The sequence below is a fragment of the Monodon monoceros genome, unplaced genomic scaffold, assembly GCF_005190385.1.
Source record: "Monodon monoceros isolate NGI ecotype Baffin Bay Population unplaced genomic scaffold, NGI_Narwhal_1 Super_Scaffold_2, whole genome shotgun sequence".
Taxonomy (NCBI): Eukaryota; Metazoa; Chordata; class Mammalia; order Artiodactyla; family Monodontidae; genus Monodon; species Monodon monoceros.
The window spans coordinates 77,713,284-77,733,827 of NW_021703776.1; the positions used below are offsets into that span (position 1 = coordinate 77,713,284).

Sequence of the window (20,544 nt, forward strand, 5' to 3'; positions counted from 1 at the left end):
TAATATACTTTGATAATCAGCAAACTACAAAATTTTACTTGTGGTATCTTCCATTCTTAATCAGATAGATTTGCCTTTTATGTTATTAATAGCTGTTGCATTTGTTAAGTGATATTGATGCATCAAAACTCCTCTGTTATGAAAGCAGTAATTGTCCCTAATAATATTTCCCTTAATAACTTTATTTTAATATCAAAAGATTATTCAGTTACTTAGATGATTCCCAGGAACAGTCAGCACTTCATTTATGTCTTGGTACAGTTCAATGCAACCAACGTTTATTGATCACCTACCTGTGCCCCTTGTGGGCTAAAAGATGAAGAAGACAATAATTCCTGAAGCCTTTAGAAGTTTGCAATCAGGGGTGGTAGTTGTGCATAAGACAACTTTTGTGGATAAGACAAATTTATAGAAATGTGAGTATAGTTTATGATAAGAGGAGATGGGAATGAAGTTCTGGAGTAACCAAACAGAGTTTCAAATGATACAGCATCCACACAAGGAGAGAAAGAAATTGGCAGAATTGGCAGGTCTTTCAAGAACCAGAGTAGAAAGAAATGGGTTACTTACAGGGTGAGATTTATTAACAATAGTGTTAGGAAAGGAGGAGATTGGGTGATGACTAGAAGAGTCTATCAGTGGAGCAGAAGGGTCAGGTAGAGAGCATTGAGCAAGCAGGATTTCCCTAATGAGAAGACGAAACAAAGAATATTTCCAGAATGCCCTATTCCAAGGATTAGTCATAACTAATGGTGAATTAATCACAAGGCAGTCAGAATTCAGGTGTCACAGGTACTAGATTCAAAGATTAAGAACACAAGAAATTTCCTACCTTCTGGCTGAGTTAGAGTTGGCTTAGTCTTCTCAGTATTGTTCTGAAAATCACTTTCTAAGCTATACATCAGCTTATGACAATGAGGGAGTGGTTCAGTCAAACTAGCCACATTCCCAGCTTTGCAACTCTTTTAAATAATACTTGTTATGTGTGCAGGTTTATATTTTATAAAAAGAAAATGCAACGCATGAATGCAAATACCCATGCAGTCTTTACTTGTCACTGTCAGCAAACTTGCTTTTTCAAGACTTTTGCCAACATGGCCCCCTCACAGATGGTCAGAGAGGCAATGAGGCTGCAGAGTGAAAAGGGCAATGGGACTCAGGCCAAGTGCCTCCACTGACTAGTGATCGTGATTTAAACTCTTGGAGCCTCGGTTTCCTCATCTGTGAAATGAGGGCATGCATACACGTGATTTGAGAGATCTCTGTCTTCACTTGTCCCTTTTCATTATCACTCAGCAGGACACATCTTTCTTTCCCAAGACTGACATTTCTACTCTTGTTTCTGTTCCATTCCACTTCCACCTGACTCTTAGCCAATTAATATATTCTCTCTCTTGCTCTTTTTTCCCCAAACTTCACATAGCTCTGTTTTTACTGTCTCCTTCCCCTGAGTGTAAAACCAGACTGACACTACCCTTGTTCTAAAGGAACACTCTACCTCTGGTTATACCATGCTTGCTCTTTTTTCCTTTTCTTTGTCAAACTTGAAACAATCATCTAAACTAGCTGCCTTGCCCTCCCACAATGTCCTCACTCCTTAACTCTCTTCAGTCCGAATTCTGCCCCATACCCCACTGTTCCACTGCACCTGCCCTCTTGGAGGACACTGATGAGAACCAAAAGCCTCTTCTCAGCCATCATCCTACTTGGCCCTTACACAACATTGCATGCTCCTGACTCATCCTCCCTTTGGAAAATGGTCTCCTCTGTCTTTCAAAATCCCACGTGGGGCTTCCCTGGTGGCGCAGTGGTTGAGAGTCCGCCTGCCGATGCAGGGGACGCGGGTTCGTGCCCCGGTCCGGGAAGATCCCACATGCCGCGGAGCGGCTGGGCCTGTGAGCCATGGCCGCTGAGCCTGCGTGTCCGGAGCCTGTGCTCCGCAACGGGAAAGGCCACAACAGTGAGGCCCGCGGACTGCAAAAAAAAAAAAAAAATCCCATGTGCTCCTGGTTCTCCACCTACCTTGATTAACTTTTCTCATCTTCTTTCTTGTTAATATTTCCTATGAATCTATCCAGGTCTCAATTCTTTTAACTTTTTTTCTCCCTATATGACCATTTCTAGAGTCAAGATTTTAATATCTATGTTGATATATATGTAGAGTCCCAAATTTACAACTAATTTCAACAATGTATTTGCAAATGCCTGCTGAAAATCTCCTTGCGGATAGATTCTGAGCAGGCCACTTCAATATACTCAAAATAAAATTTATTTATTTCTCTAATGAACCTGCCATGACTTCTCTAGAAGTTCATGTCATCACTATCTATACAACCATATTGTCAAAATTTCCCAGAGTTGCCTTAACCCCTCCTGACCCTTACATCCTCACACCTAGTTACTCACTACCTTCTGACTGTACAGTGCCCTAAGACTAAATCCCCCCATCACTTCACAGCTAATCTAGTTCTGCCTCTCATCATTTGTCAGTACATTGGTAATAAACTCCTAACTGGTCTCCCGTCCCCAGACTCTTATAACGCCAATGTGCACACTGCTATTCTCGACTGTGCAAAGACATGCACAGACTATCCACTGCCTCCCTGCAAAACTGATGACACGATTTTTGTGCTTTGATTTTATGGATTATTTGCATTCATTTTCTCCATAAACATGGTGTTTACCTCTTTTAAGATTGGGCCAGGTTACACAGACAGATTTTCTCTACTGATCAAGGGGTGCTGCACACAGAGTCCTCTTTAAGGATGCATGTTCAACTGTTACTAGGAAGGTAATATTTTAGGGAGACAGACTTTGGGGTCTGACTGATCTTGGTTTGGCCTTCAAACTGCTAAGCTGAATGCCAACTTTCTCAACTCTACTAATAATAGCCAACATTAATGGAGCACATGCTTTGTGTTAGGCACTGTTCTAAGTGCCATTTATTTTATGTAAAACTCAAAACAACTCTCTGAGAGAGCGAGAGATCTTATTATTATCTTCATTTATTTTCTGCAAAATAACAGGCTTAAAGACATTAAGTACTTTGTCCAAGAGCTGGTATTTGAACACAGACATTTTAATCTCAGAGCTATACCTTTAATTACCACTGTATACCACTTCCACAGCAAGGATATATAGGATTCATGCACACTATAATATATGTAATTCATCTGGCAAGGGCTCAATACATGTCACTTTACCTTGTTCCTTATATGTCAAAGAACAAATGTTATTATGTTTTAAATGTTTTCATGGTTTCCATATATGTATGTTTTGTCTAGATAATGAGATGGAATCTTCTTTCTGGTAATTTTTATTTTTTGCCTTTTCCGAAAGAATTCAAAACCATGCCTTGCACATTGTCAGTCCTCAACAAATGTTTGTTGATTGACTGAGTGAATAAGTGAAGATCTGTTTTTTATCTGCACAGAATAAAATTTAGGTTTCTCAGAATTCATTGTTCTTATTTCCTTTGTGTAAAAAAGAGAACAAAAGACATCACATGTATAATATATAAATATATTTTATGTATAAGTAAATAGATAGATAGACAGATAGATAGATAAGGCTTTTAAATGTGTTATCCAGTCTCTTCCTCCCATAGTTTATTTGTAAGATAGCACCTTTTTCTAAATGTCAAAGGCAGGAAATCATTGACTCTCATGCTTATGTACCCTTTGGAAGTTGGCAAGACCCAAAATGAATTTGTACAAAATGATCGTTGGTATTGCTCAGAAAGATGGCAAGCAGTGTCAAGAGAAAAGGTGAGATTATTGTAGTGGATTTGGAAATAAAGGGCGATTTCTCTCTGGCTCCAAACATCTGAACATAGAAAATAAATCTTTTTTATTTTCTGCAGTTTTAAGTTTCTGAAACTTTTTCCAGTGAAACTGAAGGCATTTCATTCCATTGTTGCTTTGGGTTGCTGTTGTATTTTTTAGGGTCAATATTTAAGAAAACATTTATTAAATAGCTAGTTTGTTTAATAGTATCAATTATATTTTGTTACATAAGGTTGTTTTCCCCCTTCTATTTTAATATTTTCTATCAAGAAGGGATACTTTGAGTTTTTTTCCAGTTTTCATATAACTCTTAATGTTAAAGAAAACTTGAAGAAAAAAAACCACTAAATTTTAAAGTACATTTTAAGTATTTTCTAAATTTAAAGAACATTTTGGCCAAATTCCCATGATTAGAAGAACTAGAAGATTAGACAATTGGGGAAAATAGTTACTAAAACATTTTGCCCAAAGTGCTACAATGCTCTCAATCTGTCATTGCAAATGGATGAATGCATTCAGAGAGTCAAAGGAACAGTTAAATAAAAGAAAGAAAATTTTGTCGATACATTGGGCAAGAACACAAAGACCAAGGGCAAACTCAATGTGGTCATTTTGACAATACCAAGTAATTTCATGGGAATGGTGGAAACCAGCAGTTCTCTAACACCAACGAAGATAAAAAATAAAAAATTGGTCTAAATTTTAGAAAAAGAGATTTGCAGAGAGGACTGAAATGTGGAATCTCTTTCTTTGGGGGATTCGTGGGAAAGGACAGAAGTCTAGCTTTCAGAAAGGGATCAAGTACATTTCCTATCTTGAACTAGGAGATAAATGGGATAAATCCTCTCTGCACTAGGAATTTTAGAAGTCTCCCACTTATAAACCAAATGTCTTTCTAAGGTTCCTTTCTAAGTAGGCCGTTGGAGTACACATGATGGTTGTGTACTAATAGAAACAATAAGCACACATGGAGGTCTGTGTTATAAATTCCCTAAACTGTTCTGTTAGTGTTCTCTTTTGTACATAAGTTCTCATTCTTTCCACAACGGAGGGTGACATTTTTTGAATCTTGGATTTCTTGGAACATCTTGCAAATAATTTCAGAAAGTTCACAGAGTTTCTGAATCTGTTTCCTAGAGTGTGGTTTTCCTAAATTTTTCTGTGAAAAGTACCTAAATCCTGTTCCAGGCCATCCTCAGCACTGCCCACCTTCCAGGCACTCTGACAATTATCTGTCCTATTAGTCCTTGAAAATACACCTTGGGTGCAGGATCAGATTGAGCTCTCACAAAAAAGCATGGACTTTCAGACTATTGCTTCAATAGTTCTTACATGGTACCAAGTATTTTTACATAGTCTACTTCATTTAATTCTCACAATAATCATATGAACTGTGACTATTTTAGGTATGAAAAAATTAAGTCTTGGAAGAGTTATTTACTTTTTATTGTTCAAATTCACAAAGTAAGTGACTGAAAGTTGTGGAATTTTTAACTCAAGTGCTCTGACTGTATCCAAGGTTCCCCATTTTCTGCACTGGAGTAACATCACAGCATTAACTTATATTCAGATTCATACATCTGTCCTTAGAATACTTTATTACTGCTATTTTTGGTAATTGCACAATCCTTCAAATCTTTTTCAACCTCAACACCAAATTTTCTGTAATGAGCAATTCTGTTTCCTGCTCATCATTTAAGTTCAAATGTCAGTTGCAAAACCCTACATAAATTGTCCCATGTAAACAATCCCCTTTCTTTGTAGGTAACTACCATTTGCAATATTATTTATAATGAAAAGTGTCTTCTGTGTTTGGTGAGCATGGTCATCCAGGAGTTATTTCTTTCAAGATGACCTTGCAATCTGCAAACACCTGTTAATTCACTATGCCCTACATATTTAACTCCATGGGAACGAGTAGAAGGGCATGTTTCTAGAAATATAGAAGTCCTGATGGGGAACAAAGGAGAGTTAACTCAATATAGCATCTCTGTCTTTGGATTCTCTGAAACAAGTAAGAATAATTCTTATAATTTGTGTGTTGTCCATTTATTAAATCACCAGTCCAACAATTTTACTTACATATTGAAATGCTCAGCGAAGATCAAGTTGGTGGAGGTACCAGTGATCGTTGTCAATCCACCAACGGTAGAAGAGTAAGCAACGCACAGGCACATAAGTTTACACATCATGTGGTCCTTCTTTGTTCGATATTTGTTTCCTGTGCCTGAATTCTGTTCAACAATAAAACGTACTATGAGAACAGCTCTGTTTGTGGTCATAACAAGCAGTAATAGCATTTGTTATGGGCTGGATGTTTGTGTCCACCCCACCGCAAAATTCATATGTTGAAAGCCCTAACCCCCAATCAGATGGTATTTGGAGATGGAGACTCTGGGAGGTAATAGGGTTAGATGAGGTCATGATGGTCAGGGCCTTGCATGATGGGATTAGTGCTCTTGTAAGAGGAGGCACCAGAGAGCTTGTTCTTTCTCTCTCTGCCATGTGAGATCACAGAGAGAAAGCAGCCATCTGCAACCTAAGGAGAGAGCTCTCATCAGACACTAATCCTGCTGGTACCTTGATCTTGGATTTTCAGGTTCTAGAACTGGGAGAAATAAATTCCTGCTTTTTAAGTCACCCAGTCTATGGTATTTTGTTATGGCAGCCCAATAATGCAACATTTATCTTTCCATCAATAGAAATGTTAACAATAAAAATACATAACCACTGAAATACTTTACAGTTTCATTCATTCATCCTTCTTTCTTATTCCTGAGCCAACTCTTAACTTCCTTTCTTCCCTTCTCACCAAACACTCCCAAATCTTTCCAGGGTTTTCCCTCTGAACTGGTGGTACATGGTCAGTGAATTCCTAAACCTCTTGTTGGAGTGTTTCTTTATTTTGGCACTTTCACTGATCCTCCCCAGAGGATACCACTACTTGTGAAATTGAACGTTTTCACCCTCTATACTACACTGTTGAGAGAGAGAGTCAGTGTCCTCCTTGTTCCCCACCCTCTTCCAGAACATTAATCCTCTACTGACATGAAAACTAATCGATTTCTCTTTAAGGCTCATATAATTTGTCTCTTTCTCTGCCTATTCTTTTGAACAGGATGTTCTGATCTCCCAGTCACCCACTGCCATCACTTAAGATGACATGCCCATCTGGCACACAACATTCCTCATCCTGCAAATCCTGTCAGCACCTGGATAACTATACCGTCTTCATGAGTAACCCCTTAAATATCCCGGCTTTACACATTTCTTAAATCTCATTGCCAGAGACCTTCGACTCCGCTCTTCCTGTCACCCTCTCTAGTTCCTGGACAATAGCACATCCTCAGATGGCTCCATCTGAAAAAAAATCACTATTTCTAATGTTTCTGTTTAAGAATAGAGCTCCCTAAGGTGCAATACAAAAGCAATTTCATTCCTTCTCTCACCTGTGATCCATGTAACACACTGTGTTGGTCTGATTCTTTCTATCCCTGGGGTGAAATCTGGAGTAGAATCTATAACATTTTTGGTCACTTCATTTAATAGAGTCTTTCAGTCATGTTTAGTTTAAAAAAAAAAAAAGCAACCTCATTTCAGTAGCTGAAATAAAGAGTCCTCTACTAGCAAAAGTCCAAACTTTAGTAAAGTTAAACTTTTGCTTGTCCCCTAGATCAGGCTTGCTGAAAAGCCCATAGTTGGAAGTGGGTTTGTGGGTTTGTATTGTTCTCTCTCTTCTAGCTCCAATTTCTCCCACCATTTGCTAGTTCTAGTTTCTAAATCCTCCATATTTGGAGTGGCAAGGGATGGACAGTATCGGGAGAAGAGCAGTAAGGATTAGGAGAGGTCTTAGTTGACTGGTTTAAATAAGATATGATGTTAGTACTCTTTATGGGTTTTTTTTTTAACATCTTTATTGGAGTATAATTGCTTTATAATGGTGTGTTAGTTTCTGCTTTATAACAAAGCGCATCAGCTATACATATATCCCCATATCTCTTCCCTCTTACGTCTCCCTCCCACCCTCCCTATCCCACCCCTCTAGGTGTTCACAAAGCACTGAGCTGATCTCCCTGTGCTATGTGGCTGCTTCCCACTAGCTATCTATTTTACATTTGGTAGTGTATATATGTCCATTTGCATAGCAAAGGAAGCCATAAACAAGACGAAAAGACAATGCTCAGAATGGGAGAAAATATTTGCAAATGAAGCAACTGACAAAGGATTAACCTCCAAAATATACAAGCAGCTCACGCAGCTCAATACCAAAAAAAAAAAAAAAAACCCAATCCAAAAATGGGCAGAAGACCTAAATAGACATTTCTCCAAAGAAGACATACAGATTTCTCTTTATGTTTGATGGATGTTCCAGATGGCCTCATCTGGTGGGCGGTATTATGGATTTTATGCGTCATGGTGCTTTTAGAGATTCCTGTCACCCAAATAAGAACATCAGGTTGCTGCTCCTTCTGTGGAGTAATGCACCTCTTCCACTATGACACCCTGTGGTTTCTGCATGTGATGGTCACCCGATCTCTTGATGCAGAGGTCGCCTTGCCCTGTCAAGAAGCTGTCTTGGGGAAAGTTGCTTTTAAAATGACCCCAAATACCACTCCTGTCATACATCTGGCTCGTGGGAAACAGGCACCTCTGCTCCGTTCGCAGTGAAAGTGCAGCTGACTCTCCATTAGATAAGGAGACTCAGCAGTGACTTTCACTTTTAAATGTTTCAAGAGTATGTCAAATACTAGTCCACTGATCTCTAGGAAACAGAGTCTCAAGTTTTCCAAGTGGTGATTCCTCAATATCGATTGCATTGTCTCAAGGTAAATGGAAGGCTCCCCTGCCAAAAAATTGATCATACAAGTTGGAGTTTAGGAAAATATTCTAAATTTCTCCAAAGGTAGACTGTCTCTCAACCTTCTCATTTTCAACACTAAATTTAAGAGTCTAAAACTGTTTTTTGGTCACTTGCTTTGCAAATCCTGTGTAAGTAAAACACAGGAATACTTATGGTATGTGCTTGATATGACAGTTCTTCAGGGATAGAAAGAGCCTTGTTTTACTACTCCATTAACCAAGAATTCTGCAGTTTACCACAGCTTCTTTTCCAACTTAGCTGTTGAATTACTTCTGTCCCTGTTGTCCTTTGGCTCTATTGACAAGTCTTGGTCACTAAAGCATCTAGTTATTATTCCCAATAGTTTGGTCCTCTCCTTTCTTCACTTCCTTTCTTATCCAGTTTAGATTTCTTGGTAAACCAATTCAGTAACTTTCTTTTTTAAGTCATTTTTTTTTAACATCTTTATTGGGGTATAATTGCTTGACAGTGGTGTGTTAGTTTCTGCTTTATAACAAGGTGAATCAGTTATACATATACATATATCCCCATATCTCCTCCCTCTTGCGTCTCCCTCCCACCCACCGTCCCTATCCCACCCACCCTCCCTATCCCACCCCTCTAGGTGGTCAAAAGCATTTATTTTTATATTTTTATTTTTATTTTTTTGCGGTACGCGGGCCTCTCACTGTTGCGGCCTCTCCCATTGCGGAGCACAGGCTCCGGAAGCGCAGGCTCAGCGGCCATGGCTCACGGGCCCAGCCGCTCCGCGGCATGTGGGATCTTCCCGGACCGGCGCCCGAACCCGTGTCCCCTGCATCGGAAGGCGGACTCTCAACCACTGCGCCACCAGGGAAGCCCCAAATGCATTTATTTTTAAAGCCACTTTATTGAGGTATGATTGATACGTAAAATGTTGTACGTATTTAATATATACAACTTGATGAGTTTGAGGATAATTATACACCCATGAAGCCATCACCACCATCAGTAACTTTCTCAGCAAAACCCTAAACTCTCTTGTCTCTCTTTAGAATGATAGTTCTTTAGCAAAATTTTAACTTTGGATTAACCCAACAATTTACTTTCTCTGCGTCACGTCTGCCCCTGAGCAGCCAAGTTCTGTTGATGAAAATTACAGAGTAGGGCTTCCCTGGTGGCGCAGTGGTTAAGAATCCACCTGCCAATGCAGCGGACACGGGTTCGAGCCCTGGTCCGGGAAGATCCCACAGGCCGCAGAGCAACTAAGCCTGTGCACCACAACTACTGAGCCTGTGCTCTAGAGCCCATGCTCTGCAACAAGAGAAGCCACCGCATGAGGAGCCCGCGCACCACAACAAAGAGTAGCCCCCGCTCTCCGAAACTAGAGAAAGCCCATGTACAGCAACGAAGACCCAATGCAGCCAAAAATAAATAAAGTAAATAAATTTATAAAAAAAAAAGAAAAAGAAAAAGAAAATTACACACAGTAGAGGAGATTAGGCTCCCAACATTCATGGTCACAACTTTCAACTGCTTTGTTACTGCTGCACCTCTACCCTGCTGTGTTTCTCTCACCAAATGATTCTACCTGTCTCCACAAGAAAACTTAAAACCTTCCCACTTCTCTTTTCACCTCCCTCCTCTCACTCTTCACGGGTAGCTCTGCCTCCTATTCCACACAGAAAATAGAAGCTGGTAGAAGTCTCCCTGTCAAAGGTAGAAACATACTTGCATCTGCCCTTCCTTCCGTATTCTACATACAAAGAGAGTAAATCTCTCTCCTCCAACTAGTTTCTGAACCCCAATCTCTCAGGCCTTCTCAGAAACCTTATACAATAGACTTCACTAGAATTTTCCCACCAAAGTTTAATCATTTTCAAGTCATCTTTCCAAAAGAAAAACAGAAGGCCTTCTTAACCCCCCTCTCAATGAAACTACTGCCCACAGCACATCCATTTTCACAGCCAAACTACTCAAAAGAGTTGTCTGCATTCACTGACTCCATTGCTTTAACCTCTCTAATCTGGCTTCTGTTTCTTCAATCCACCAATACGTACTTGCTATGATTATTGATAACCTCCATATTACTAAACCCAATAGATATTGTTCAGTGTCAGGTTTGTAGACCTCTCAGCAGCACCTAAGATAGTTGATCACTCCTTCCTGCTGTAGAACTCTTCTTTGGGCTCTGTGAAATCTCAGTCCTCTGGGTTTTCATCTACATTTCTGCCTGTTCCTCTGTCTCCCTTGCCAGTTCATTTTCCTTGATCCTTCCTTAAAACTGGAATTTCTTGAAACTCTGTCGTAAGTACTTGTTTCTTCTCATAGTAATATTTCTCCTTAGGAAATCTCATATGTTTTCATTGTTTTAATGAAAGATAAAACCAGACCACCAAACTTGTTTTCAGCCAGACTTCTCCTTTTAGACCTATCAATCCAATTGTCTGTTCGACATAATTTGAATGTCTTAAATAAAACTCCAATCCCCAAATGTTCAAAACCGAACTCATTATTTCCTTCCTCAAACCCTGTTCTTCAGGATCATCTATATAAGCTAACAGCATTACCATCACCACGATTACAAACACTTAGAGTGTGCCTAGTATGCAAAAGCACTGCTTCAGGTTAAAATCAAATAAATGATTTAATTCACATTTTTCTTACAACACAATGAGGGTAGTACTGCTAGTATCCCACTTTACACATGAAGACATGAAGCACAGAGAGGTTAAATGGCTTCCCAAGGTTATAGAGCCTGGAAATGGTAGACTTGAATTTTGAGACCATGGAGGGCTCATACCCTCAGCCACTACACAATATTTCTCATCCTCCTTGAAATCATTCTTTTCCTCATCCCACCAAATCCTGTCAATTGTATCTTCTTAAACACATCTGGAGTCTGTTGGGTTTTTTCCATCTCCACTATCACGTTTGGTCTAAGTCATCGTTATCTCTGATTTGAGTTACTGTAATCACCTCTTTATAGATCTCCAATTCTTGCCTATTTCAGACCTGTCTTGCACACTGAGCCTTTAAAAAAAAAAAAGAACTGGATGTATTTAAGAAATATGCAGACAGAAGAATTGCCCCGTTTCATACAGATAAGCATGCTGTGTGTGACATCGGCACTGAAAGATCCTTTTGAGAAATCATGATAGGAAAAAATGTCTGCTCACTAAAAGCCATCATGGATGTGGGAATGGCATTTAGCATGGCAGGGTCAGGACATTGGATTGTAATTTGCCTTTTACTTTCTAATTAACTTAAAGGTTAGCCCCCAAAGGTATCTACCCTTCACCCCAAATAAATTAATTTACAGATGTCTCCCTAATGACATCCCTAATGACAATCCCAGTTGTCATCGTACATTCGTATTTCCCACAAATATATGACATCTAAGACCTTGTGAGTATGTCTCACAACTTCTTTCAAGTGACTGAAAACATTTTGTCCAGGACATGACCAAATTCAGAATCCTAAGATAACTGGGTGGTGCTCAAGGGTCATTTCTGAACAGAAATCCTGCAGGTCCAGATATAACTCACTATTGCCACCTGGTGGTAGTGATTGCAGACTCCAGTGATTAGCACCAACCCCGGGTGCTAATAATGCATACAAGAATCACCATGAACTAAACCAGTGGTCTCCAATGCAGTGTACAAAATAATTCATTTGGGTGAGTATGGTATAAAAACATTAGGGGTTCTATTTATATTTCTATATTTATTCAAGGCAAACTGAACAAAATATTAGTTCCTGCTAACCATTTTCTGCTTGCCAAAGACAGCCAGTTTAAAATCTTCCAGCTCTTTTTGGACATTTATTTGCACTTACTTTAACAGTATTCATATGATACCATCTCTTGATTTCTCAGTTGAAGGCATTACAGTTAAAACTCCACTATGTTAGATGATGAGAATTTAGCTATCTTTCACAGCATCCTCCACTGAACACACTTATACTTTTCATGTCTCCATCGTTCTCCCATTATGGCTATATCATAAGTTTGCTTAGAGCAGAGTTCAGTGTTCAGAATGTTGTCTAGATATCTGTTAACAGCTGAGCAATGGGATTTATATTACTTTTCCTGTTTTGTGTCCCCCGCTTACTTGCTTAGCTTTCTAAGTGGATACCACTAAATCAGCCCCAAATATTCCCTGGTTGTTTAAATCTTCCCTTCGAACAGTCAAGTGACAGGACACCTAATCTACATCAAATATTCTACCAATTCCATTGTCTTAGAGACATCTCTTCCAGGGCTTTTCTGCTTGTCCTACATCTAGTCATTTTCTTCCTTGAAGCCATTTCCCCCTTATTGCCTGGGAGTTCCCAGTGTTGGTATAAAGAAGTCTTCTGCCATTCTTTTCATCTTAAGGAATCTGTTTTTCCCCCTTTCTGGAAACTTTTAGGGTCTCTCTTCATTCACCATGTTCTGAACTCTCAGTGCCCTTCCCTGTGTGCATCTGTTTCGTCAATTTTGCTGGCACGCAGCGGGACTTTATGTCATAAAAATTATATTCTTCTTTTATGGAAGTTTTCTTGAGTTTTGATGTAATCTCAGTTTTCTCTATTCTTTTTCTGAAACTCCTATTATTGTTTCTTCCTTGTATACTAAAATTTCCACTTATGTTTTATATCTTTACATTATATTGATATTTTGTATTTTATGTATTTTCTATTTTATTTATATATTTATTTTTTGCTTCTCGTGCCTCTTTTATAGAATGTCATTCATATTTCATGAATGCAATTTCTTTGTTCACCTCTCTGAATATATTAATGATAGTTTCTTGTCTTGTGTTTTCAACTTCTTGCACAGTCTCTGTTTCCTGCAAGTTTCTGTCTCCTTTTTGTTTGTTTGGGTCTCTCTCTTTCATGCCTGAGGCTGTCTTCAGATATCCAGGAACTTTGGTGGTTTGCTCATATTTAAGGCAGTGAAAAGCTGGTTGGAAGTCCTGTACATGTGCTTTGGGATTTGTTGTTGACTGTGGGCACATATATAGTATCATCTGACTGGAGCTTTTTTTGAGAAAACCCAATGCTATATATTTTCATTTTTTCTCTTGTGCTCATTGCATTCCCCAAAGAAAAACCTCCTGGTTCCTTGCCTACTGTCACCTGGAGGGAATAGGCCTGGCTGTTGGGGACAGTGGGGTGGAAGGTGGGGCTCTCACCATTCAACATATTAACTGTTACTCAGTGTCCCTGTTTTCATTGTGAAATCTGTTCCTGACCCTGAACTCCTTCCTGTCTGCTTTACTGTGTCAAAAGACTACACTTCCCGGCTTCCCTGGTGACGCAGTGGTTGAGAGTCCGCCTGCCGCAGGGGACGCGGGTTTGTGCCCCGGCCCGGGAAGATCCCACATGCCGCGGAGCGGCTGGGCCCGTGAGCCATGGCCACTGAGCCTGCGCGTCCAGAGCCTGTGCTCCGCAATGGGAGAGGCCACAATGGTGAGAGGCCCGCGTACCGCAAAATAAATAAATAAATAAATAAATAAATAAATAAATAAAGACTACACTTCCGTTTGGTGGAGGAGGAGCAGCTGCATCCATGTAGAGGTTGGGAAGAAATCTGTGGATTTAACTGTTGCATAAAATTTTTTTACTTACCCTCACTTTTCAACATTTTGAAAAACTTTGAGGGCTGCTGCTAGGTAAATAAGATTTTTTTTTTTTTAAACATCTTTATTGGAGTATAATTGCTTTACAGTGGTCTGTTAATTTCTGCTTTATAACAAAGTGAATCAGTTATACATATACGTATGTCCCCATATCCCCTCCCTCTTGTGTCTCCCTCCCTCCCACCCTCCCTATCCCACCCCTCTAGGTGGACACAAAGCACAGAGCTGATCTCCCTGTGCTATGCGGCTGCTTCCCACTAGCTATCTATTTTACATTTGGTAGTGTATATATGTCCATGCCACTCTCTCACTTTGTCTCAGCTTACCCTTCCCCCAGCCCAATAAAGAAGATGTGGTACATATATACAATGGAATATTACTCAGCCATAAAAATAAACGAAATTGAGTTATTTGTAGTGAGGTGGATGGACCTAGAGTCTGTCATACAGAGTGAAGTAAGTCAGAAAGAGAAAAACAAATACTGTATGCTAACACATATATATGGAATCTAAAAAAAAAAAAAAAGGTCATGAAGAAGCTAGGGGCAGAACAGGAATAAAGACGCAGACCTACTAGAGAATGGACTTGAGATTGCTTACTTTTGTAACTTACTGTTGACTTAGAATTCCACTTTCATGGGATAACTGAGGCATCTTTAACTTTCCAGCTTCCAAAATGATTTTGCTGTCATCTCCTCTCTTGATATTTTTATAATTGTGACGTATGACTTAAAAATCTATTCTTGTTTTAATGGAGATTTGGGATAGAGTGAAGGTAAATGGACCTATTCAATCTGCCATCTTATTGGAAGACACGATATTTCTCTTTTTACATTAAAAAATCCCCAAGAAATAAATGATTCTTGACTAATAATTATTGCACAGATTGACCTTAGTGCCTTCATGGCCCATACATTGGTGGATGATGGAGGTAAAGGGAGAGGAGAGGAAAGCTCCATGTGCACAGAGGGACTGACAATAGGGCCCTGCCCACTTCGTTCACTCTTGGCATATTGAGTTTATATGGGCTTGGTAAGTGGATAACAAATTATCCTTTCTAGTTTTAATTAAACTAGCCCTCCCATAATGTGCTTACGGCTGTACATGATTTCTACAGGAAATGACTTATGTAAAAAAAAAAAAAAAACACATACACCTAGAATGAAGGTAATACAAGAAAATATAAGAGGATATCCTTCTCCTACTTGTGATATGAATTCTTCATGAAGATCTAGAGAAGATCTAATTAGCAATAACCTGAACAACTCAGAAGAGCTGGTAACAGATTTGAAGTTATCAATAAGACTCCTTGAAATAGGATTTATATCCACTGTAGTTAATAAAGAATTATGATGCATATTGTGAATTGGGATATTTGTTTATATAGTAATAGTATAACAAATAGATATTCAAAATTTAGCACTCGAGACAGGACTTTTCGTAAAAATTCTGTTTCTAGCAATGTCAAAAATCAATTAAATCCAGGATTTATTTTACAAAATGTTATATCCTAAATGTTAAGTATGTAGAAGCTTCCTTTGTAATTTCTTAGTGAAGAGCAAATAATCAAAACATACGTGCTATTAGAAAAAAATCCTGTTCTTTTTATAGTGGTAAAAATGACTGAAATGATATATAAATAATATAGCAGCATAGGACGTCAGTATAAGTGTGTGTGTGTGTGTGTGTGTGTGTGTGTGTGTGTAGGATGATATAAATAATAAAGAACAAAAAGAAAATAAAAAAGAATGCAGGAAAGAGAGATGGAAAGAATAAATATTTAGAAAAAATAGAAATCTGGCACTAAAAATTATTCTGAATTTATAAACTCACAGAGAGTTCAAGGGGATCAAACTTGTCAGGCAAAAATTTCTAACCTGGATAAAAATGCAAAAGCCAACAATAAGCTTTTTATAAGAGAAACATCTAAAGTATAAGGAATAGAACTGTTGAAAGTGAAGGGATAGAAGTAATGTCAGGTAAACACTAACCTAAAGAAAGCTGGCATTGCTATTACATTATCATCAGACAAACTCACAGACCCCAAAACATTACCATAGATTGAGAGGGACACTGCAAAATGGTAAAAGTGTTAATTAACCAGGAACATATAAACATTCTAAGCATTATTACGTGATAGGGACATAATAACATAATCTGAAAATATATAGAAACCAAAATTGACAGAACTATCAGGAGAAATAGATATAGCCACATCATGGAGGGAGATTTTAACAAAACAGTTGCATTAATTGCTGGGTTAAGCAGACAAAAAATTGTTAGGTCACAGACAATTTGAAAATCACAACTGGCAAACTTGATCTAATAGACTTGGAAAATACTGCACCCAGTAAGTTGAAAATATGCAATTCTTTTTTAGCACAAGGAAGTATTTATCACAATTGGCCACATGCTAGTCCACAAATCTGCCTCAACAAGTTTAAAAGAACTGATGTCATACAGACCAGTTTCTGACCACAGTAAATTTATGTTAGAAATAAAAAAGCAAAACAAAAAGTAGCTACAAAAGACTCATTTATTTCAAAATTTAAATCACATGTCTAAGCAGCTCATGGATCAAAGACTCTAGCGTAATGGAAAGCAAAAAACACAAAGAACTAAAAAATATGGAATGCAGCTAAAGTGTAAGAAATGGAAGAAAATTTGTCTCCTCAAATTCTTACTTTGGAAGAGAAGAAAAGCTCAAAAAAAGTAATGCAACTGTATACTTTTAAAAGTAAATGAACAGAAACTAAATGCAAAGATAAAATAGAACGAAGTAATAAAGAGAAGAAACTAATAAAGTAGAACATGAAATAGGATCAAAAGAGCCAAAAGCTGGTTCTTTGATAAGACTTATAAGACATAAAATCAACATACTTTTGGAAGAATTATTCCAAAAATGTTTAAAAGCATAAGTAAAAATATTAGTAACTAAAAGATACATAACTAAAAATACTGTAGAAATTAAAGAGGTAATAAGTGAATATTATAAACAACATGCTACTAAATTTGAAATGGAATGCATAATTTCCTAGAAAAATATAACTAAAACTCAAGGAGAAATAGAAAATATGAATAATTCTGAATCCAGGAAGGTAATAGAATAATTACTAAGTATATGTGTATGCCTTCTACTTTCTCCTTTCTGTTGCCTGCTAGCTGGAACAGAGAATGGATAGAGGGAGATGAGGGAGCCATCTTGAACCATGAGGTAGCCGTCAAGTGCTGAGGATGGCAGAGCAAGAATAGAAAGAGTCAAGGTCATCATGATTGTGGAGCCACCATACCAGCCTATTTCTATCTTATTAAAACTATTGCTAGTTTTGGTCTTTGTTGAGATGAAGAAGTAACTAATATAAGTGGTAATACTGAAAAGAAAATAAGAAAATGATTAACATGAAATTCTGGACTGTGGCTATGTTGATAAGGGGATGGATATGATGGTCTGAAGAAAGGAGATGGAATCAGAGAAGAGCTCATGGATATTTCTAGAAATTGTTATGTTCTATTTCTTAGGCTGGGGTGTTGGTAAATACCATTTTATTCTTTAAAATTTGTGTTACATTCTTTAAATATGTATATATTAAAATATTTCATAATCAAGATATATGAAAAACAATTTGGGGACAAAATAAATGTATTCCTTTGTTAGGAAATATCATTGGAATATGAAGAGAAAAATATTGTTGAAGATTTTAGGAAACAAAGTACAGTATTAGAATAAATTTTATGGTATGGGAGGTTTATTGTACAGTTAGAGGAAAGTACAGATGCTTCCAACATGGCTAAGCTCACGTTGTTTGCTAGATAATATTTTAACAATATGAAATGTGAAGAACCACATTTTTGTGATTCAAAAATGAAAGATATATGGAAGAAGAGGTATCATCAATAGTCAGTTATTTCTTTAATAACAAAATGTTTTGTGGAACCCTAGCTAAGTAAACCAGTGGAGCCCAGCTAGGGCTTTGACTACAATAAATATTAAAATCTGAGTGAGGTTGTGTTCACAGGTTGCTGCTATGATTCCTCTCTTTTTTTAATGAATATTAAACTAAATTATTTACTCAGAAGTGAATTTACCTCACCAACGGTTGCCACCCACTTCTCTCTTCTTTCGGAAGATGCACCTGGCAGAATTTCACGTGGATCGGGTGTGACCTGTTTGCTGACACCCAGGCATTTACCTTCACTTTAGTGAAGCCTCTTTGTGGGGCATATTGGATCCCCAGTGTATGTCAGAAATATCATCCTTTGTTCTGATTTAATACCATTGATAATGAGGCTTCCAAATTCTCAGTTGAATGGAATGAGTTCTCATAAATTGGATTAGTGAGTAGAATAGTTACAATTTCTTTTGAAAGTTCAACTTCATCTTGTATTCCCAGAGGCACAGAAAACTGCCAGGTTAAAAAAGGACCAAGTAAAGGGTACAAACTTTCAGCTATAAGATGAGTAAGGACTTAAGAGCCATCGCAAAACATGGTGACTGGAGTTGACAACACTGCACTCGACAATTGAAATTTGCCAAGAGAGTAGAACTCAAATGTTCTCACCAAAAAAAAAAAAAAAAAGAAAAGAAAAAAGGATAAATATGTGAGGTGATCAATGTGCCAATCAACCAGATGGTGGAAACCATTTCACCATGAATACTTCATCAAATCACCATGATGTACACTTTAAATATCCCATGATCCTTTTCAACTTTATTGAGGTATAATTAAAAAATAAAATTGTAAGATATTTAAAGTGTACATCATTGTGATCTGATCCACATATACATTATGAAAAGATTACCCCCATCCAGCCCATCAACACATCCATCACCTCATGTTTCTCTTTCTTTCTTTCTTTTTCTTTCTTTCTTTTCTTTTTTTTTTCTTTTTTTTGGTGAGACATTCAAGTATCAGTCCCCTAGCCAATCTCAACCATACAACAGTATTATCAACTCTAGTCCCCATGTTTTACATTAGGTCCTCTGACTTTATCTTATAGCCAAATGCTTATACTCTATTACCAACCTCTCCCTATTTACCTACCCACCACCCTGCCCCAGCCCCTGGCAACCATTTTTCTACTCTTTGTTTCTATGAGTTTTACTTTAAAAAAAAAAAAGATTTCCATATATAAATGAAGCCATGCAGTATTTGTCTTTCTCTGTCTGGCTTATTTTACTTAGCATAGTGCACTCAGGTTTCATCCATGTCATTGCAAATGGCAGAATTTCCTTTTTTGCCATGGCTAAATAATATTCCATGGTCTATATATACCACATCTTCTTGATCCATTCATTCACTTACGTTTTTTCCATATCTTGGCTACTGCAATGAACATGGGAGTGCAGATATCTCTTCAATATCCTGTTTTCATTTCCTTTGAATATATACCCTGTAGTGGGATTGCTTGGTCCTATGGTGGTTCTATTTTTAATATTTTGAGGAACCTTCATACTGCTTTCCATAGTGGTTGCACCACTTTACATTCCCACCGACAATGAACAGGGGGCTCCCTTTTCTCGACACCTTCAACAACACTTGTTATCTCTTGTCTTTTTGATGCTGCTGTGATTCCTAAAGGGTGTGTAATAGGCTCTCTCTCTCAATCATTCTCCCTCCCTCTCTCTTTCTGCTCACCTCTCTATAAACCGCAGGGTTTGGCAGGATGAGTAAAGGAGACCCGTGAGTTGTCTCAAGTGAGGTCTGAGAGGCATTAACAATTGGCTTTGCTGCCGAATTTCACGCGGTCTATGAGAAGGCAAGAGTAATCAAGAAGAACTTTTGTTTGTAGTACCTACTTGATCTAATCTAAAATTCCTTTTCTACATTTGATCTAGGGGCCAGATATTCTAGAACTGATATCTCCTTACTCGGCAGCACTAATGCCCCTAGTCCCTGACATTATGACCCATGCTAATTACTGTTATATGGTTCTTAGAATTTTTGGAGAATATTAAAGAGTGCCCTCTTACGGAATTTGATTTTGAATAATAAGAATTTCACCCCCAAACTAAACAACACGTAATTAAAAGCAAAATTCAATTTGTTCAAGGAAATTTTCCTTTGAATTTTTCCCTTTGGGGAACAAGAAATTATATAAGATGAATGGAAAACAATTACTTTAGGCCTTTCATTAAAAGTGTACTGATTTTTCAGTTCCTTTCATTCAAAGATGTCTGGAGGCTTAGAAATTGAGCTAGTGTAAAAATCTGAGGTATCTCTCTGATTAATACTAGTGCTTGAAAGAAGGAAAATATATAGCAACTTGATTCTTCTCTTGGTATGTAAAAATTGATTTTTGGAAACCTGGAACTCATT

At 37.9% G+C, this 20,544-nt stretch overlaps 1 protein-coding gene across 2 annotated transcripts in view; it reads right to left on the reverse strand.

Moving 5' to 3' along the window:
- Positions 1-20,544, reverse strand: part of SLC13A1 (solute carrier family 13 member 1) — a 106,230-nt gene that overhangs the window by 56,721 nt on the left and 28,965 nt on the right. For both annotated transcript variants that reach the window (XM_029233996.1, XM_029233997.1), the window contains exon 7: positions 5,868-6,019. In XM_029233996.1, coding sequence (XP_029089829.1) covers positions 5,868-6,019 — 152 coding nt within the window. The remainder of the gene's footprint in view (positions 1-5,867; positions 6,020-20,544) is intronic.